The sequence below is a fragment of the Euwallacea fornicatus genome, chromosome 3 (assembly GCF_040115645.1).
Source record: "Euwallacea fornicatus isolate EFF26 chromosome 3, ASM4011564v1, whole genome shotgun sequence".
In the NCBI taxonomy this organism is placed as follows: domain Eukaryota; kingdom Metazoa; phylum Arthropoda; class Insecta; order Coleoptera; family Curculionidae; genus Euwallacea; species Euwallacea fornicatus.
The window spans coordinates 5,860,212-5,882,013 of record NC_089543.1 but is presented as its reverse complement, the minus strand read 5'-3'; the positions used below and the strand labels follow the sequence as shown (position 1 = coordinate 5,882,013).

General features: G+C 40.7%; 1 protein-coding gene across 7 annotated transcripts; it reads right to left on the bottom strand.

Moving 5' to 3' along the window:
- Positions 1-494: 494 nt before the first annotated feature.
- Positions 495-21,087, bottom strand: onecut. Of its 7 annotated transcripts, none has more exons than XR_010734146.1 (5): positions 18,786-21,086; positions 9,342-9,365; positions 7,074-7,198; positions 5,520-6,320; positions 495-5,319 (listed from the first exon to the last, which is right to left on the bottom strand). XR_010734146.1 is itself a non-coding variant. In XM_066301973.1 (5 exons), the coding sequence occupies exons 1-4, from the start codon at positions 20,119-20,121 to the stop codon at positions 7,075-7,077; spliced, it is 1,557 nt and encodes a 518-aa protein (XP_066158070.1). In that variant the 5' UTR covers positions 20,122-21,087; the 3' UTR covers positions 6,197-6,320; position 7,074. The 7 variants fall into 7 exon arrangements, 6 of the variants coding, with proteins under 6 accessions (XP_066158067.1, XP_066158068.1, XP_066158069.1 ...); XM_066301973.1 differs by lacking the exon at positions 495-5,319 and adding an exon at positions 10,545-10,617 and having other exon boundaries at positions 6,197-6,320; positions 18,786-21,087; XM_066301974.1 differs by lacking the exon at positions 495-5,319 and adding an exon at positions 10,545-10,617 and having other exon boundaries at positions 6,197-6,320; positions 7,074-7,186; positions 18,786-21,087.
- Between the last annotated feature and the right edge of the window lie 715 nt (positions 21,088-21,802).

Genomic DNA, 21,802 nt, shown 5'->3' with positions numbered 1-21,802 from the left:
AAAAAGCTAAGAAGATGAGGCAGGAAGGGACCCCTGGGGGAGTCCGCTATAAAATATACCTGCAGTGAAAAGTCTGATTCGCAACGGTTTTTCTGCTCCCTCTTCTTGCGAAAATATCGATTCGCATTGGAAGCAAGGCAGCCCAAAGAGGACATGCCGTTGCCCAAGAGACAAGGCAGGGTCGAATGTTCGTTTTAAAGTCTAAGACACCCCAGTGGATCCGGGGAAAATCGTGGGGTCAGCCCATCCAAGCGAACGGATCTTTTGGTCACCGACTCTTCACGATCTCGGATCGTTGTCCTCTCTTGGCTCTAAGTGACCTCAAGTGTACAAATCTTCAGACAGAGAGGTCGATGGGTGATGGTTCTTCACACCAAATGGAATTTGAGACGTGCGATGTCTCGCCCATTCCATAACCCCCCTTAAATGACGGGATGACGAAGTCTGCTTACCAGAGACTTTCAGGGTGGCGAACGCTGAAGTAATACTCACAGTCAGTTTTCAATTTCTTTAATCAACCTATATTTCTACATAATTAAGTGTGTAGATTTATGATGCCACTCTAGACTGGGAAAGGGATATGGTATTGCCATTTTACAAGATTTCTATTGCACTAAAATTGAAATTATTCAATGTAAAATTTGGACATTGAAAATTTTGGAAAATTCCTCGCCGATACCAACCTCAAGTGGGACCTGCTTGATAAGGCGTAAATTAACGTGGCTTCTTGTAAATGATTTTGACCGAAAACAAGGTGTAAAAACTAAACAATCACGAAATGAATACAAGTGCAAGATTTGTAATAAATATATGTTAACGTAGCTGCTAGTGAAAACATTTAATAACCTGCTAACGAGTATTATAAACTGTTTACTAAAATACGCCAAATGAGACTAGAACGTTCTCGGTTTTACGAAACAAATTCCTTCTTAATCCCTAAGTATCCACTTTTATGCCACTAGTAATAAAAATATCCAGATTAAGAGTTCTGTATGTACAGACGTATGAAAAACTGATGGATTTCTTATTTTATCTCGAATATTACCTATTTGCTTTGTACGAAAATATCATGAAATTTGCAAGTAAGAAGTTCTACAGCGACTACAAATAGGTTTTACAAAATGGGTATTCTCTTACGTTGTATTCATTAATTAGTAGCTACAATGCTATAATAACATTGCCGTGCCTTGCTGTGTCAATGCTACAATCAATCTGAAATTTGTTTCGTTATTTCCTTCTATCTACAAAAGAGTTGTTTTGTCCCTGGTCATTTTCGTGTTACGTGAGTGGTTTCAATTTGTTCCAGTTTTCGTGGGTCAATTTGGGTGACTCGGGTGATTTGGCGTAAAAAAATAATGCGAGCAACTTCGCGACCAACAACCCTTCTGCACATAGAATGAGTAGCTAAATTTGACTAGATCTGTACAAATTTGGAACAGAATAATTTCAAAAATATTTATCAGTGTAAAAATACTAGGAAGGTGTCAGTAGCATCAGCTTAATTGGGCATTTCTATTTTAATTGAACCAAGACGCAGACTATTTTTTGAAGTTAAGGATAATTACGTTACCTCATAGCAAAAAGTGTTCCCAACAATACTAAGTATTATATAAATATTTGTTGTCGATTATGTACAAAGATTTTTAACAGTTCTATATAGTATTCTATCACTGAACTTACAATCAACGCAATAATAGAAAAATTATCTTACGATAAAACCATGGTTGATCATAGGTGAAAATGGTCTGTTTGGTATATATGAGATCATGAATTGTTGTATGTGACTATATAGACAACCTAATACCATTGCCTCACTGAGAAGTTATAAGTGGAATTTTTTATAAGAACCTCACCGGCTTAATAGTTAAAAAGTCTGAGGGAAGCGGTTTTGAGACACTAGAGATCCTTGGAATATTGAACTCAAATTGAGGCTGGTTGAGATGCCGTTCTCGTTAGATTTGCATGGTACAGGGCGAATGGTGGTAGACGGGAAAAACTAAGATTTCAGCTAGATTTTTGAGCTTACTCCGAAGAGGATCGGAGGGTCTGCAGTTGTTTCCGATACCCGGAGAGATTTAGGTAATTTTTGTTTAACATACTGAGAACGGTTCTTCACAAAGCTTTTACCGTAGAAACTAGAACCAGTTTTTTTTTTAATTATTAGTTTTTAAGTTGTTAAAATAAATTGATTTCTAATGGGACACCCAATAGGGTGCACATCATTGAAAGGCGGTTATTCTTCTCTCTTTAATGATGCCATCGAGTTGGCTCGCAATTCTTTTATTTTTTGAAAAAAATCAAAAATTCTGTTTTAATGTTTTTATACTTTTTTCGGCTTAACAATTTTTTTTTCAGAATTGACGTAGCTCAGCAACAAAAAACGTATAAAATCATTAAAAAAAAGCTCGTTTTTCATTATCCTTCCAATAAATAATGACATTTTTTTAAATTAAAATGGCATTAATAAAAAGAGAAAAATAAGGGCTGTTTGTTGACACTGAAATGTACATTACGTTTGAATTCACTTAATAGCACAAAACCTGACATTTTGCAACTAAATCCTCAAGCTACGCAACGCGATGGAAAATTATTTTCCTCTAGGTTTTGCATAAAATGCCCGGAGCATCGAGTTTCAGTCACCCTGTACATTTACTCTCCTTTCTGTATCTCAAAATCGCCATGCTAATGAATATCTGGCAGCCGGAACATAACGCGTGAAATCAGTATGAATTCATGAAATGGCTGATTTTTTTATTGGTGACAAAACGTAATTTAACGATTAAGCAAGGACTGGTTTTTAAAATTTAATTTGATTTGGGAATAACGCCCCGCGTGCAAGTAGGGGTTGGTGAAGCGGTCTTTCTGTCCGGAAATCCCCGGCGGGACTTCAACGCATCGGGGAGGTTTCTCCAGTCTACTTATGTGCGAAGCGTTTTTTCCAAATAATATAAAAGACAAAGTGAACATTTGTCTCAAACGCATAGAAAATAATTAAAAAAAAAAAATGAATTTTTGTAGCACCTAACAGAGATTTTGGTAGTTTGGGAGGTTCCTTTACTCATTGCCCTGACGGATTACCAGAGACTTCTTTCCCACGCTGGGGATTTTGTTCAGTAATAACTAAACTCAACGAAAGTAACGAAGGGGATATTTTGTGTAGATGATCCCAAAAATGAGTGCCGGGAAAAAGGGGTGGTAAAATGAAAACGCAAAAATACATAATGAAAGCAAGAGCAAGCATGAAATATGACACGTACAAAGATTCCTGGGATCATCGAATTATACAAATCGAAACCAATGCAGGGCAACTTCCAGTTGGAAAAAAATGAGAAGTCAACGTGTTTAATAATAAAATCAGCGATTTTAGCTTAAACTCATACAAATTCATAATAAATAGTGCAATGTGCATCATTCTATTGTCTTGTAGAGATATTTTGCTAGACACGATACGTATTGATGTCAAAGCATTGCTTTGTTATTGATCTACGTAACAAGGTATTACTTTTTGTACATTTTCAACCAGTCCGCTTGTTTCGCAGACGGTTATTTGTGCTAAAATATAGTTCAACATTCATTACCAAAATAGATACTTATACAACCGAAGTACAAAATCTTTACAGCGTTCTTTTCTTTGATCTGTGTTAAATAGAGAACTGTATCACGGATCAAAGCGAAACTGAACCGATTAAGGATGGCTATAGAAGTACACAAATCATATTAAATAATCTATCATAATCCTACTTTTAGAATCTGTTTGAAACCGTCAGCTAACTACGTATAAATTATTATTCTATACAGTAAGGTTACGTCAAAACCAACAAAAAAAGATTTTTATGTACATTTAATACAGTTTTACTAGAATATTTTACAAAATAAATTGAGGTACACTCGTATAAAACAGCCAAAATTGAAAATGCAGCTACAATTGGAATGTAATTTATTATTTCGGTAGGTGTTGGTGGGTCTCGAAGACAACTACTGATAAACACGTCAAAGCCACAATAAATAAGTTTAATAATCAATAAACAAACAATAAGTAACAAATCCAAAAATGTTCCTTTAAATCCATCGCACAAATTTTGCGAGGGCCGGGGCGCTTCAGGTATCTGCGTCAGTTTTGGCGAAGCGTAACAGAACAAAACCAATTAAACCTAAATTAAATTAACATTTTTTTCGAGAGAATTCACCCCTTCGGTGCGCAATTTTCGTTAAAAAAAAAAAAAGAAAACTGTTTTTTTTTTTATATCTGTGGAAATGTACACGTACGAGGGAAACTAAACCCCGCACCAGATATGATTCATGGTAGGACAACCGAGGAACGTCCCGTCGAACTGGTTCTCGCCTTATCACCCGCAACTGTGGCAAACATTGTCGAAGGTACTGACGCTGAAACAACCTTTCGTATCGCTCAACGCTGACTAAGACTGAATCACAGAAGCGGTGACTGAAAAATCCGAAGTGTTTATTGGTCCCATCGCCGATGTTGGGGGCGGTGCAGAGGCGCAGGTCCGCGTCGCACAGCGACTGCGCGGCTCTCTGCAATTCACCCCGATCACCGGGGGCATTCGAGGTTGTCGACGCATGCGCGCGACAATTATTGCGAATGACTCAACCGTAATGACTGTGCAGGCGTCGCAGGAAAATGCCGAGTGAACGACGCTGCGCACGCTCAGACTGCCGCTCTAGTCAGCGTCGAGGGACGCGGGAGATTACTCCTATCATCAGCACCTTCGATAATCAGAGCTAAGCGAAAGAAAATATTGGTAATTGTATGACTAGAATTATTGTCTTTAATATATGTTTAACACAGTTCCTAGTTTATTACTCTAGATGGATATGGAGGTGTTTTATACCTATATACAGAGGGTCAAATAAATTTTCCCAAGTTCAATTTTAGGGATCTTCCAATCGGTGAAAAATCCAATTGAACGCTTCCCTCGAATTCTCGACAACTTGAGCGATGAACTTACAGAAACAGATAAAAGCGCAGTTTAAATCCCCTTTACTCATATCACAAATATGGCAATCTGCGTTTTCACTAAACAAATACGCACTTTTAGACTTCTTTAAACTAACTAAATATAGGAGCCTGTAAAAAGTTCCACGACCGGTCAAACTACAATTGGAAATATTTTCCGGTCGTCCCAGCCGTGGTCCAATGGAACTGGACGGTCCGACGACAACTGCGGTGGACGTAATCAGAGGCGAAGTTCGAGGTGAGGTTGCGGTGCGAGATCCGAGAATACGAATTTTTGATGGCGTCCACCGCAGTTGAAGGACGCGCGGTCAGGAATAGTTCCGCTGAAATACTGCTTAGATCTAAGAAAAATATTTCAAATTTCAACTAAACATACTCTTAAAAATGAATGACTTAGATCATATGGCATGAGTAACTCTTCAAATCTAACGTGCGAAAACTGATATAGGGAACAAGGAAGATCTATACATTTAAATTAAGTCCGCAATAAGTGTACAAAAGTACAAACCCAATGTTAAGTAAATGAAATAAAAGGTCGTACCTGGTGAACAGTCGAAACTCGTTGCGACATGCAGTCAAGTACCGTTAGCGGTAGAACTTGCGTGTTTCTTCTAGCAAAAAGAACTGGAAACGCTATATATCGCAGTTCCATGCCTGTCAGTTAATGTATTCTCCCACGTTCTCATGTGATTAGTTTCTAATTCCTGTTTACTAATTCCCCAAGGTTAAGGCTATTTGTAGTTACATTTCATGGTTTTAATTGCATCAGTTTTTGACAAATTATTAGCTAACGAAACCGCAGCGTTAAAATCATAATTTCGCCACTTTTGGTTGGTTGTTATTGTTGACCCGACTTTCACGCATCGCTCGTGTCATTAGATCATGAAATGAATTCGAATGAACGGAAGGGTGCAAAAGATTGTCATAATATTCGGAGGCAAATTTGCGAAATCATTCTAATATTAGCAATATAAGTGTCTTTAAAACGTTTAAAAAGGTCAAATACACAATTGTTATCTCGTGAATCTAAGTATTTATAATATGGCTTTTCACAAAAAAATTAGTGTCACAGCAGTAGTAAGTGACGATCTCGGAACGCATGTCACAAGACATCCTCCTGATCGTCCATATCATTGTCCATATCCCCGTCCTGGTCCAAGTCTTCGTCCATGCCCGGTGACATCTGTTGATGAATTCCTCCAGCAGATTTTGGATCTTCATCTTTCCACTTATCCATTGAACGCCTTCGCGCGTTCATGAAGAAGTTGCCTACAGTTGTAGGTTCCAAACCCAATTGACGTGCGATTGTTACCTGCATCTCCTTCGACGGCCTTTTCGTTTCCTAAAAGTAAATTCGTATCAGCGCAAAAGGCAGAAAACTCGAGCAAGCACCTATTGGGAGTCCACGTTGTTAAGAGAAGTTGCTCTCTTCGTAACAATATTAACCCCCTCCGGGGCGACGACGAGCGATTCGAGAAGTGGGTCGGTGGACGCGAGACGTTCGGAAGGCGCATGGTATGTTTTAAGATCGTGGTTTTGAGCTAAAACCCGGGACAGGCTGTATACTACAGTCGGTAATTGTCGGGTTTTGGGAACTTAAGGTTCGCGTTTGGGGGATTGTTATGGCCTTCACGCTAAAGATTGCGTTTCCTTCACGAAGAAGTGGCAACTACTAGCAGCTCTCCTTTAAAATTTTCCATTAATAATTACTGAGCCAGTCGATTATTAGATAGCATTCATAATCAATTGTCATTTCGTCAATCGTCTTGTTCCCAACCGTTTTATTTTTAATGCAATGTACAGTTTCTCGCGCCATAAACGGAAAATCAATAATCCTTTAAAACTCCCTCCTCCGTAAGTTGGCGCTGTATTTTGAACACTAAATACACGTTTGCTATATGTGTCGCTGAGTTAGCTTCGCAAACAAACTGAAGACTGATGAGGAACGCAAATTTTCGCTTAGTGGGTAGCTTAAAGTAGAAACTCATTTCGTCGTCTCCGTTCTTTGTCAACTTTGATGATGAAAACTTTAATGACGTTGGAAAGTCGAAATGTTCCGAGGAACCAGGTGAATGATTAACAAATGGAACCATACCTTAAAAATAGCTTGTAGAGTACGCCTCTGGAGATCTGTGAAAACCAACCGCGGTTTCTTGGGTGTAGGCATCTGTTCGGTATTGCTCGTAGCATCCTCTTTCCGCTTGCAACCTAATTCGGAACCAATAAACAGAATATTATTAATATGATGGAATCCCTCAGTGAACTGTGGTTTCAGAAACCAATCAAGCATCTTCATTACGTTCCTCGAAAGCACTATTTGCGTGGAAAATCTAATTGCGATTAGTTTCCGATAAGATTCACAACACACGTATAAAATTAACAGGTATATTCGGATGGCAGTACCGATACGGGTACCTACTCGAGTCAGTTTCGTAACTGAACATTAATTAGAGTGGCACAATGCGGTGCCAGTGAACTCAAAATAAATGTCGAAATTTTTGAGAAAATTTATCGGACATTTAGGGTTTTACGGGAAAGCGGAACTCAAGTATTAGTCCACTCCAATGCGCATGAACGGCTATATTTTCGGCACGCGATAATTTTTCGAAGTACCACCGTGCGGCCGAACACAATCGCACGCGTCAAATAGTGCACACTGGGCAATCGCGTGCGTTCGGTTGTGCTCGTTCGCGTTCGTTCGCTTAGTGCCAACGTGGCTTGACATAATGGTCAAAAGAATTCGTTTGCAAACGTGCAGCACGGATATTCTATCCGCCGTTCGTCGTTAAAGATTTGCTTCGCACTCGCTGGGCCGTTTGTTGAGGCTACTCGGCATCCATAATGGCGAATATTTCACATTTCGTCTTGTGACTAGCAATACGATTTTAATTGAGGTAGATCAGTTTAACTCAAACTGACGATAAAATATTGATTCTTATCCAGATATCCAGACTTTTTATACCAGATATCATGATTCATAATTGCGAATATTTGCTTAGCTGCTGATCAAGTATAGTTGATTGGGCTTCAAGCAAAAACACTGTAATTATTAGGAGGAAAAGAGTGAATTATAAGGATGTCTGTGTTAGAACGTGCGATCGATAAATTTGCCCATGTCCAGTTAGACCAGATACATCTTGTCTGAATGTACTGAAGTAGTCGCATTGGTTAATCGACTGAATTTTGTATATGCAGAAACTCTGATGGTGAAAACTTGGAGATGAAACTACGAAGCTTTATGATCCCTAACGGGCAAAATTCGATAATTCTCACTGCGCCGTCTGAAGCTCTGAATTTCACCAATTGATTCATCTGGCAGCATTTCCTTTGGAACATGACCAGATTATGTCCAGGCCTCGAGTTTGGAGAAGCAATCAACCAAGCGAGAAGATAACTAGTTTACCGATAAGGTCACCTCGTCTCCGTCATGATCTCAAACAACAAAGATCCCACATGATTCGCGCGATCAATCAACTCTGTGACTAATCTTGTCTACGTCCAGGTTAGTCAAATTAATTTCGAATGAAGTCTCATATGAAATGAAGTATAATGGGAGACAGAGCGGATTTTCCATTTTTCCATATTCGTAAAATCAGTTGATATAATAAGCGGTTGTTGGCTAACTACGTATCTCCTGACGCAAATGCTCCATTTTCGAGAAAGTTGATCGGTATGGGAGGCAACAAATGGAGATATGATAAAAGTGCAACTGAGGAACGTTCATCGACTGCCAGAGACTGAATGCAATGGAAAACATAGAGTTTTGCAGGGGTGGGCGTTCGATATCGTTTTGTTCAAAAGAAGAGTTTCGACCGTGGCACAACGATCGGGCCGAAATTTAAGGTCTGGGCCACGTGGGAACACGGCAACACTGTTAGAACGTAGACGTGCGGCCAGAAATCTTAGGTTGTTGCCTCTCCAATAAAACTACCATTGATCTATATGCTTGCGAACTGTACTCAGAGAATTATAGAACATGCTTGAGGATTGCCAGGAACCATGAGCTGAATCCAACGATACAGGCCCTTCAATTCCTTGAAGTCAGTTTACGAAGGGTGTTGGTTGCAAGGTTCCGGAAGTTTCTAGGCTGATCGACTTAATGGAGGAAATTGAATAGTTGTGAAGAGCACGTCCTGTTTACCGAAGGACAAAATTTCGGATGTTTGAGTGCTTGTCCACATTCGCACAGAGACAGGCACATGCAATTTGGGAGCCCCGATAATTATGAGACGTACTGAGAATTTTAGTTCCGTTGCGACACGGCTGTTTTAATGAAAAGTGAGGTTCCTTATGCTCAGTGACGTAACCTGCTAATTTTATACTACTGAATCTACCTCTACTCTAATATACTCAAGTTACTCACTGCCTCGTTGGGGTACCTGAGCAGCTGAAACAAAAAAATATGTTAATAAGTTCGCTTGTTATTGAAAATTGTGTAATTCGATCACATGTTTATGAAGTGCGTACAGGTTAATTCAGTTACAGTGTTAAACTTGCCGATCCTGAGTTTGAAATATCAAATTGAGTAACATCTTGTTTAAAGTATATTATTCATGGAACCGTGGAAAGCGTCAACTGAGGTGACATTTTCTCGTTTGCCCAATATGTACCCAATAATATGTGCAAAAATGTAAGCAATCAGTTCCTTTTCGATGAACTCAAGCATGTTCCCGCCTCTGTTATTTACGGATAGAGAAATGGAGGCCGATCCAGACATCATATATTTTCCAGAAGTGCAATGTGATTGACGTGTGTCAAGTGTCTAATATGTAAAAAAAAATTGGAGTAACCGGCAATATGGAGCAGGCGCTAAATCAAGGTCAAAGGGGGAGTTCCAGAAAGGCGAAACCTCATTTCCAGGCGCTTTCCGAAGTTTTATACTTCGGGAAGTGCGAAATTTTCCAAGAGACACATGCTTCCATTATACCCAAGATAGTATACATTTTTGAATTCCTGATTTAATGGCAAAGGTTTTTGAATGGAGTGTAAATATTACATCTGCGGGATCTAGCGCCGATTTCTTCATTAATGTTGAAAAAAAAAACAGTTAAACTATCGCCTAGAAGGCTTCAAAAAGACTACGAAATTGCTTGACAAGACTTGACATGGGCGTCTCAAGTCTCGCTCGTGGAAGGTCCACGACGGCTCCAAGCGGGTCTCCAAAACGTTCTGGCGTGTTCCAACAAATTGACGAAAATGAAACACACGATTCATTCTCAAAACACCTCAAAAACTCATCTTGGAAATCATCTCGCTGAGCTGACGTTAAATACAAAACATGCCACATAGAACATTCTAACATTAAACAAGCAATGAAAAGTATTCAAAATAGTATTCTTAGGTTCTCTGATTTAGAAAATCTGTATCGTGAACCATGAGAGATCATGAAGTTGGTGAACTCAATAGGAGAGCGATTCACTCTCCAATTGATCACTCACTGAGCTAGTCCAGGCTAAATCGAACAAGAAACTTCTTTCGTTTTCGACTTCGAGCAAAAGCAGTTTCTTCTCCAATACAGAACATGCAATATTGAACATTGGAACATCAAGTGACAAGTAAAACTCACAAGCATGGTGATGGTGGCGATTTCCTTCGTTTGCTGTTGACTGCCCTCACGTTTACATTGCGCGTCTGGCAGTCTGCAATGAAACAAGAGAGTAGTCAACAACATCAAAAAGTATAATATGTGGGGTATAGAGGAAGCAATAACGTCTCTAAAAATAAGGATTAAAATTAAATCACATTTTCAAATATCTCAACATCTTTCGGAAGCGTAGAGAAAAACGGCTCTATTATGCAGCAATTCCGAATGTCGAGAGTAATTCTTTGGCCATGTACGGGTGACCAAATGACCAATGACCGACGACCAAAAGTAGCATTACCGTGAAATAGCAATTGGAGTTTCTCGAAGTTATCCGTAGAGCTAGTTATTAAGTCCTTCATTTGTCCAAAATGTGATTATTTATCTTAGACCACAATTTACTTGAAATCTGAGCAATTGAAAGTTACCCGATTCGGTCTTAAGTGACCGTCAGCAGGGTAAGATTTAAAGGAATCATCGGGCACTTCCTAATCATCACCAACGTATGAACTTTGATATTCAATGTGAAGCTTAAATGCACCGAAGCAACTCATCACTCATTCCCAAGTCTTCTACCAGTAACGTACCTCTGTTCTTTCTCTAACTGCTCAGGTTCCACATCTTAAGGTGTCAGGTTTATTAGTAATATCTGCCAAATCTACTGAACAACCGAGCACAGGAGGGTTTCTCTATGTAGTAAATAAACTCTTATCAACCTAACACTAAGGAGCGCCGGCTTCTGGAATAGAGATACAGGTAGTACACTGATAAGATTCCAGAAGAAGCATTGGCCAGATGAGGACCCTGCAGGCACCTCCAACGGAGAAGTCTACCCCTATGATTAAGCTAAAAGTATTCTGCTCTAGAACCAGACTGATTATCAGTTGTGCATTGGTGCAACACATCTCACATTCCTTTTTTTTTTCCCTTAACAAGCTTCTAGGCATGACGCCAAGGCATACGCGTGTTTTCTCGATCGTCCGAAGGCGTTCGAATTCTAATACCAAGTAGTCGACCATGGTTAAGCATTCTCTAGACCACCAGAACTTGTCGACGCTTCACAGCGCCATGCTTCACTGAATCAAGAATTTTATAATCTATTTTGGTCTTTTGCAGATTATAACGCCATTGCGAGCGTCAAAAGGAGTCGAAACTAAATTCATCATATTAACTGTTTTCCACTCTCCAGGATTCGTTAGCTGAAAGTTTGTTGCTTTAATGTTACGTTAAATGGCTGTTTTGCACCAACCACGCGGAAAAACAATGGAGCCTAATGGAGAGCCTGGATATAGGGATAAAAATAGGGATCGGTCCTGGATACGTTGTAATCAAACGGCGTTCTTGAGTTAGTTTACTCTATGCAATTTCATGTAGGCAATTTTTTAGAAGAAGTCTAAAATCGCCATAATTTTCACTAAAGGGGATTATTTTAATAGCCTCAACCCATATTGCATACGAATAGACAGCTACTAATTATTCATTCGGGCTGCATAAAGGGTTACTAGCGACCTCGCATTTAAGGGGGTAGGCACCCTAGTCGAAACCCGTTTTCCCCGGCAATTCAAATACATACATTTATGTTGGGAAGCCTTTTTTGGAGATGGATTCCAAACAAAATTAACGTATTGTGTTGTTGTGGCAGATATAAACCAGCTCGGGTTTTCAACGGGGGTGAGTCACACTGAAATAGGTATCGCAGACACTGGCGAAATAGGCAAACTCTAATTTGCAAGTTGGTTAATGAGGAAAAGAAGATGGGACTTCCTGAAAGGGGGGTGCAAAAACATGAAACCCTGCCGGTGAGTTAAAGACGATTTATCATTATCTACCAACTAAAGTTAATGAAAATTAGCCCTGCAGAGAACGAAAGAAGCACTTTCCGGTATTAAGTTAAACAGCACTGGTGGAAATTAAACACCGCTAGACTAGAAAAGTTCCCTCCGAAGACGTAGGTTTACAATTAATTCGCTTTATGAGTCTCCAGTTTATGAGCAAATAAAGCAAAAATTACGCAGAGCTGATGTAATAAATTCTGGCAAGGACTCGAAAACCGGACCTGCATGGCAATCATATAATGTCAGAATGTATTGATTGGCTCAGGTAAATCCAACACACCTCTTGAGTTAATAGATTTTGATTAGCAAGCGAGCTAATCCTTGCGATGCCGAGAAAACGAATGGTTATCTTGGCGTTTTGACCACAGACATTTCGTGTTAAACCCATCGCCGGAACGAATATTTCACACCAGAATTATTTCTTCTGGACCATAGGCGGAGTTTACTGAATTCCAGTAAAACCGAAAGCCCCAGAATTCCGCCCCACGCAACTCCTAAAAACGTCAAATAGGCTATTTTATCTCCGATAACCGTCAGCCCATCCAGTTTCCAGGAAATATGGAACACTTCTTAGAACTCTGGCAACGCTGTCCTCGTGTGCTGAATAACGAAGGTATGGGAGAAATCGATATCAACGGGATGATTCACCTTCGCGCGAAAAGAACAGCCTTTGAAGGCTCACTTTTCTATCCAGGTACGAGCTCAAAAATTTCGCCTTTACCTGGATAGAAATGTTTGGATTCGGTATGATTCTGGGGCAGCCCAAACGACGAGCCCCATTTCGTTGTTTTATACGTAATTCATTCGCCGGGAAAACGTTTGCTTATTATGTAAATCAAATCGATATAGTATCTATTGGAGGCCCCTAGTGACCTCGAGATCTGCTCATGCTTGATAACTGCAGATTCTCTTCAGATAAGCTCATCAGTTGGACGAATAGCTGATGCGGTTATTACTACTGCTCGGTCCGCATTACTCCTACTCCATAGTAATGTCACTTAACGTGTTAATTGCAATTAGTTGGAATTGATAAAAACACTGTTTCATGATCTGTGATAATGTCTATCTCGTAAACGTTAGCACGAGAAGCAATTTTCCACCTATCATAAAAAACAATTTATATTCCATGCATATCTTAAAATGCTGAAGTATGGTAAGAATGTGTCAATATTTGCTTCATTGATATGCAAAGTTCTACGCTGCGTCGATATTTGAGTGTCAACCCTGCTAAATACCTACAATAAGGGGTGGCAGGAAGCTGAAAAAGCCAAAAAGGTGACGATTAGGGACCCTTTTTGGTGTAGGACGCAATAATTTTGGGAGTTAACGCAAATTCCTAGTTTCTTATGCAGGCGATCCGTTCTTGGATTTTTTTTTAATTTGTTGCAAAAGCTTTGCGCCAGTGGTGCACACCGGCGCAAGTGAAGATGGCGGCCGTTTTCGGGCTATGCGCGCAGATGATCTAACCTGTACGCGAACGGTGCCACAGCAGGCCTACCCTCAATGACTTGGCAAGTCATCCAGCTCCACCTGATCGGATCCTCACGTGGATACGTGATGACCATCGTGCCGATCATTGTTTTGGTGGTGAGACGGTGGGGGGGTCAACGCCAGGCGACGATTAAATTTCGATCAATCACAAACAAATCATCATCAAATAACAATGAATTTAATGAAAAACAGATTTATTCTTTTGGGGAAATAGTTTAAATTGGGAATTTTTAGTGTACACGCAAAAGTAGGTGCAATGAATATGAAATAAGTGATAAAATTACAAAATGGAAATTCCCAATAAAATCTGCTTTGCAGTTTATCCATCGACTGTATCCGATTATTACAGATAGATAGAGAACGAAACTGAGCGTAAATATCCACCAAATACCGCAGGTAATTTAACGAATTAAGCAAAAAATTATATTTAATTCTGGATTGTGCGTTAATGTGTGAGGTGAAAGAGTAACAAGTGTGCGCATATTTGGGACCTTCATACCGAACGTGGAACCTTCGGACGTACATCTCCGTAAGCGAGCTCCGTTTCGTTTCGGAAAATCGGAGGAACGGATTAAAGGAACCAAGAGGACCCTTTTCCGCACAGGTCATATTCAAAATGACTAAAAATGAGGTGACTAAGCTAAACACATCGTGAATGGAACTAACCTTCCCACGTCCGTTTTCCTTTCAGAATACGAAATGAAGTGTACATTAAAGGGGCAGTAAGTTCGAAAAAATATCTGTTCTCTTCTGTCGTTGAATCGCCTTTTTGTAATTGCAGGATGATAAAACCCGCAAAATGATGCGCCGAGTTCTGAGAAGCATCATGCGAAAATTATATCGAGGCTTCACTTCGTATGGAAAAAGCGGGCAATACGTGTTTGCGACGTATTTTTTAGCCGATGTCAAAAAGGCGATAATGAGAGGTGTTTTTTTTTAGTAAAAAGTGGCTAATTTTTACCATTTTTTAGGGTAAAAAAAAAAAAAAAACTTTTTCGTGACGCCACTGGCAGTGCAGGGAGAGCTTCATTGCTTACACATTCATTTTTGTTGCAATCACTGCAAACTGCATAGAGTTGCGGCAACGGAAGCTCGTCACTGCCTCGGCGGCAAAAAATTCAAAACGGTAGAAAAGGAGGCGAAAAAGAAAATTGATTAAAAACGACTTTTACTCGGTACCGATCGCAGAGTTAAAAATTATGCGTTTTGCTCCTCTTCGCCACTTTTCGGCCTGGCGCCGTCCTTTCGTTTGGCCTTCCCAATAGTGCTTCCAAGAGAAAGCCCTAGAATTCGTGCTAACACTAGCAATGCATTAAGTACCGTAACTGGTACCATGCGGAAATTATCCGATACCCGAGGAGACAGGTGGTAGAACTTAAAAAACGTATTTGATATTTTTTTCGGTGTCGGCCTGTAACTAAGTTTTCGAGCCCACACCTGCGTACACCGCCCGCACGTGCCACGTCAATTTAGGCGTTGGGTGGGTAAAACAAGGGTTCCAATCTAATCACAATCCGGATACCAACTTGGGGGTACATGCAGATGTTCATAGTGGGTGAAATTTGATAACGATATTTAGTGGCTTGTGACAAAGCTTCACTTATCGGCAACTGTTACTGATTTCAGTAACGTTCTAGAACTTGTTTATGAAACGTACGACAATATTATGATTGGGAGAATCAGCGGATTATTGATACCTGGATTCACTGAAACCATCTGCGGCATTATCGCTAGTTGGCCCGTTAGATAATGAAGGTGTTATGGCTTTAGGTGGTGCTAAAAAATGTCGCCGATGTGCTTTGCTGTGCTGACGTCCATTTATCGTTAAGGCTTAAATGCAGGAGTGCAAAAGAAATGGAAAATGTGTTCAGTGTATTCCTTGATTTTTCTCTATTCGCTCTCACTCAGCGCTCTAGTTACCGAGTCTATGCGGCAGTTTAATAGAAATTTCGCTACCTACAAAAGCAAATATACAAAAAACATTTATTTTATGCATTGTGAACAATTGTCATCGAAGTGTTTGTGTCAGACACTAATTTAAAACTGCTCCCATAACATCTGTAGGTTCCCACATTTAGCCCTCGGCCAACGTGCACTTACGGACAGCTATTTTTGCTTTGTCCGTATTTATAATGAAAGCCCTTAAAGTTTATGAAACTACTGTGGATGTTACTTTATATAATAATTTCGGCTGAGGCGGTCAAATGGGTTCAAGTTTGCAATTTTTTGGCGTTCGCGCGGAAGTGACTACCGCGAGTGCGAAGCGAGTAAAAATAAAACTACAAAATGGACGTTTGCGAGCAAATCTGTTTTTCGGACGTTCCACCGGCTACAATTGATTATTAGATACCGATAGAGCATGAAATTGAGCATAAACGGCCGTTAAACAGAGCGGATAATTCAAGGAATTAGGCAGGAACTTTGGTTTGGAAATACGAACCTGAGCCGACGTACGGAAAAAACGGAGCAAAAACTAGTGAATTTCTGAAGAGAATAAGTGCACTGCTCATCTATCCCATATACTTGGCTTTCGCTCGCATTTCACATTTAATATCTCCAATTATCGGCTCTTCGTGCGACCATTTATGGTCAACTTCCTTCTCCATTGTAATTTTACTTTTATCGTCCAATAATTTTAGTACTCACTTCGCCTCCATTGTACCCACTTCTGCGCAAATGCCAAAAGCTCCGAACCATTTCTCGCAGAAAATAAATCCATTCAATTCTATTCATTTGGGTTGTAGTTGCCAAGTTGCCAAAGAACAGCGCGGCCCCGTTATGACCTTAAAGGTCCGAAAGCAGGCAAAAATCCGTTTAAGGGACAAGGTGGATAGGTGGGCGATGTCACACTATTGTCTATGGCCTTCAGGAGAATAACGGCTACCCGAAACCACCTATTCTTGCCTGCAGTGTGATGTAGTACGACACGGCGTGATGTAATGATGTAGTGTGACATCATCGGCCCTTGCGTAAACCCTTCGATACAATTTAATCTTGCAAAATAGCCTTGCCGTCAAATTTTATTTATAGATAGGACGTAAAAATCCTTCAACAACAAATCACATTGCTAAACAATAACAAGTTTTCAAATATGCAACTAATAAATCCAAACTGTGTTGAATATTTCATATTGATGGTCCTTGCAAAGCTCTTTTGAAAACGACTATAAAGTCATTCCAATTTAAAGTGGCATGCAGTTAAAACCAATTTCGATATATGCATGGAAAAATGCCTACAGAGGTGGAAATGGGAATATCAATGAAAATAAAATTTTCTCGATATAGATTCAGCCAAATTTAGCTGCAACCGAAGGGCGTACGTGTTCCAGGAATTTAACCAAAAAATGACGGGAATAGAAAATATCGAAAGACGGACACATTTTTTATTATTCCAGATTGTCAGTGTCGCCCAGAGATGACGTCACGACGTCAGCGTAATGACAACCGTAAGTCGTTGAGCGTATGCCGTTCTGAAGTGTCAAGAATTTCCATTTCGATTCTCGGGAGGTAATAGTTATGCACGCCACTGAGAGCGCGATAGTTCGTCGTGTAACAATAAATCCCGTGTACAGGGTGACTCAGGTGTTCATCGGGGAGGTCCAACAGGCGATCGAAGAATAATGCAAAAAGTTCAGATGAAGGTTCGTTCCTAACGAAATATCCGATCCAGAAAAACGTCAAATTTCCATAATTTGTACCTTGATTATTTCGATTAAGTGGGAAATGCGCAGATATTCACTTTTGCTTGCGACGTCGTTGCCAAGTTGGACAATGAGTCTACGCTTTAGGAACTTTTTGCCGAAATTAGACTTCAACCAAGAAACTTTGAAGTATTTTCTGCACAATATTTAGGAGAAGGAAGTAGTTGCTGCCCATTTAGGTCAAAATTTAACTCTGAAAGGAAGATGTGAAGAGTTGAAGAGTGACGGGATTCATCCGATGACAAAAGAAGAGGTATCTCCAAGTATTCCAGGATACTGCAATGGCGTGCCTTTAAAGGTCTCTTTGCGGCATTTGCGTTTTTGCAAAATTCGGTTCCCGAGAGAGAGCTGAGTATGCGTCCAAAGCCCTCCACAAAACGTTTCTATTGAAAGTTGATAGAAAAAACCTTAAGATTTGGTACCAGCTAAGAGTTGAATGGCTCTATCTGGGGCACGCGCAAGGGCTTTAATCCTAGCCCACAGAGGGTTCAAATATCGGTGCCGAATTTTACAGTTTTGATACGCATTTTCCTGTTATTCCAAATGATACTGAACTAACCTGTAACTTTTCGTGGTACACCGTACTATAAGCCTTGATGCAAGATTCATTGTGAATGTGACGTTTAATGATCTGGAGTAAATAGGTACAGGAGACATTGTTAAAGGAGTTAAATATTAAAAATTTGAAATGAAAAGCTAAAGATTAAAATGAAAATTTTTGTTGAAAATTTAGCAAGCACATCGATGAATGGGAAGATATTTTGCACTTACGGAACTAAGGAGCTATAGTAAAAAATGAGAAAAAATGAAAGTGGTAACTGACATACTAATGACTTACCAGCAGGTGAGTCATTAACATGGGATTGCACTCGAGTTGGTAACATGTCGTATTGGAATTTAGGTAGGTAGGTACCCAAATTCGCAATACTTGCATGAACTAATTTACAAATTAATAAACTAAAACAGATGCATCTGACCTGTGCCTAATAGGAATTTCAACAAATCAGTAGTACTCTACCTTTGGTACGCGTTTCCTAAATTTCAATTTTCTTATGAGACTTTTTCAGAGTTTCCGCGAAAAACGGTCACCTACGAGCATACTTTCTCAACCTTTGGCATACTGCACTTTTATCCTTTGCAAAACTAAACTAATGGCCACCACACTCTACCTCAAAGAAGTTCAAACAAACTAATACGTACCTGCCAGACGGAGAGCTGACATTCTTTGGAATTCTGGTTCTTGCAACCACTTCCACATTCGTCTGAACGTTTCCCTTCCAGATTTCAACTTGGACCAAGGTTTGGGGTTCCGTAGGAGATCAGACAGCGTTCCTTGCGACCGGCATAACACCCTTTGGGCGAAGATCGCTTGAGGGATGCTATACCTTTTCAATTCCGCACTTATCCTTTGAGCTAATTCTTTGGTATTAATTTCTTCCACATCCCCTGTAATCGAAGGAACATTCAGAGATCCAGGACTTCCGTTCTTGATTTGAAGGGTTTGCTGCGATTGTTGCTGCTGGGAGTGCTGCTGATGTTGGTTCCCAGGAGGTGTTTGCTGCAGGGTGACCACTGGGGGTGAAGGTGAACAATCGCGTTGCGGTGGCGCGATTTGAACTAGAGTTGGGGGATGATTCTGCAACCCGAGCCCGTTTAAAGTCGTTTGTCCACTAAAACTAGTCACTAGGGTTCCCTCCGGCGAATTTAGCGACCCGGAGCCCGGCGGGCTTAATTGAGGACTGTTCAATGTTCGACTCACTATATCACCTTGTCTCGCACCATAGGGGGAATCGTAGCCTTGAGGGGACATACTTTTTTGAGGTGAAGCCAGTCCGTTTTGGCTGTAAGCACTTTGGGGACTAATTGGACTAGATTGTTGCTGCATGCCCATTGTTGGGGACGAATAATTGTGTGGCGGAGTCATTTCGATATTGTTCATGGTGTAGGGTGTACTGGAATTCAAGCCCACAATACCTTGTATGGTATTGTTTTGCATGACGGTAAAGGAGCCAGTGACGTTACTGGCATGGCCGTAAGCAAACTTATCAGATACGGTGGAAATGGGCGGTAAAGGTTGCAGGGGAGTGAGTGTGGCATACGAGGAACTAGGACTATAAGCTGCCGGAGACATCCTGCCATTCACTGTAGTCAGTGTTTGGTAAGTTGGCTCCGGATTTAGGTTTCGGTACTCGTTAGCATCTATCATTACCGAACTTGGCGACAATTTGGGACTAAGAAGTTCGGAATCCCTAGATTCTTCTTGGGGCTGCACAATGACGGAAAGAGGGCCATCGGCTTCCTCCTGTTTAACAACACGACGCTCCACCACGGCGCGTGAAAGGACCCTCATCGTCGTCACGACGCGCGTCTCCATTCCTCCTCCCGTTATGACAGCGTGCGTGTGCGCTGTTCCATTCGACGAATCGACCGCTTGTTCACGGAGTGACTGCTGTTCGATCATCTTTCCAATATTTTCCATCACAATATATTTGATGGGTCGCCTAGCATTTACTGCGATATCTAGACCGCTTACCATCCGGATACCTTCGGACGTTCATAACAACGTCCCCTACTGCTAACAATAGTCACACTAACACATCTTTTCCATCGGAAGGATAAACATAAACTGACACTTAAAACAACGTAAAATACTCGCTATTTCTATGTATTTAAGACGTCGCTGACCGACACTCGAACGAAGCCATCTCATCTTTATTTGTAAATAGAGACCTTTTTGGCCCTTTAATTCGGACTTATCTTTCGGATTCGCATGCTCCCTTCGATTGGGAACCCCCCGCACTCGTACCCGATATTTAGTTATTGGTCTTCGATTTCGATTAGTATGAATCCGTGGAGAAATTGTAACTTGGCAGCCGGTCGATACTGAATTGAATGGGGGAGCGGGCGACGCCAGGTGGTTTTGTGCGCGCGTTCTTTCGTACCCTCGTGCTGCGCCTTCGGGTTTCTGCGTCACTACAATGTACTATTCGGCCCTTTAACGTGCCCTTTATGCCACCCCGTTTAAGTTACAACAAGCTTCCGCAATATGCAGCCGGACGCAACAAAGGAAACCAGCCGGGACGCAAATGGTGGGAAAAACCCCGTCTACCTGAAGCAAATTTCGAATTTACATTAAGTCTTTCTACGCAGATATTTTCTCGTCCTTGGGGTTGCAAGGTCCGAAACTTGAAATTAAGGGCCTGCCCTTTTGCGAGCACCGAAGCCGCCGGGCTTAGTTGCCAAACCATGCGCAACACACACATTTGAAACATTTTCGCGGCTCCTGGTTCGTCTCGATTTAATTCAAAAGTGTCGGTATTTTCTCGCATGTTTATTGGCAATATTATTATCAATTTATAAGGAGTCTACTTCACCCTGTGCGCTCATAAAAGACTCATTAACGTACAGGGTGTCGGTCTCTGGAGTCCAACCATGGGGATAAGGTCGGTAACCAGTAACGAGTCGAAGTCGGTCGAATTCGGGCAAATTTGCGTTGTTCGGAGTTCAAGAATGTTCAGTCGTAGAATTTAGAAAATCTCATGATTTCCGAAAGTGTGTGTGTGTGACCGTGAGAAAACTTTTTCTAATTCGCATAGGAAACTAATTTCAGAGGTTCTTTCGGAAAGGTCCACGAATGCGACTCATGTGAAAAATGAATCTACTGGTCGAGCTGCAATTTCTGAATTGAATGTGGAAAGCATACTAGCGCGAGTTCAGGAAGCAGCGCCCTTAACAAACACTCGGTTAAAATTAACCGAGAATAATATTCATTCTTTACTAAGGGCTCCGATGAATATATTAGGAACTTAGTTGCAACGAACGGAATAAATCCTACAAGTTGTTACTATATTGATGAGTATGGCAACACCGTCCCATTTGTTTTCTTATTGCTGCAGGCTTTGTTGTACTATTGACCCATAACGACCATTTTCAGTTCCGAACCTCCGTTTTATACCTGGTATTTATTATCAGCAGTAAATACCACACTGAGAGGTGAACCCTATATAGGTACTTTCATCGCCTTTGACTGGCCAGCAACCCACAGGGTTGTAGAGACATTTTTTTATCGATTTGTATCGAGCTTTCTCCGTGCCTGTTGAGAAGTGCAGGCTGACATGAGATTATTACCTACTGCCCAAGAAATAAAGACAAAACCAATTGACTAATATCCAAAACGTCAATTTCAGATTTCCGCAGTCCAGAAATACCTGTCTAGA

Bases quoted from the DNA above. Each gene is read 5' to 3' on its own strand.
- onecut (XM_066301970.1), bottom strand. From the start codon at position 20,121: ATGGTAAGCGGTCTAGATATCGCAGTAAATGCTAGGCGACCCATCAAA. The intron at 7,199-9,341 runs GTGAGTAACTTG...TTCTGTTTATTG, and splicing joins TCAGGTACCCCAACGAGGCA to GTTCCGAATTAGGTTGCAAG. The intron at 6,321-7,073 runs GTATGGTTCCAT...ATTTACTTTTAG, and splicing joins CTCTACAAGCTATTTTTAAG to GAAACGAAAAGGCCGTCGAA.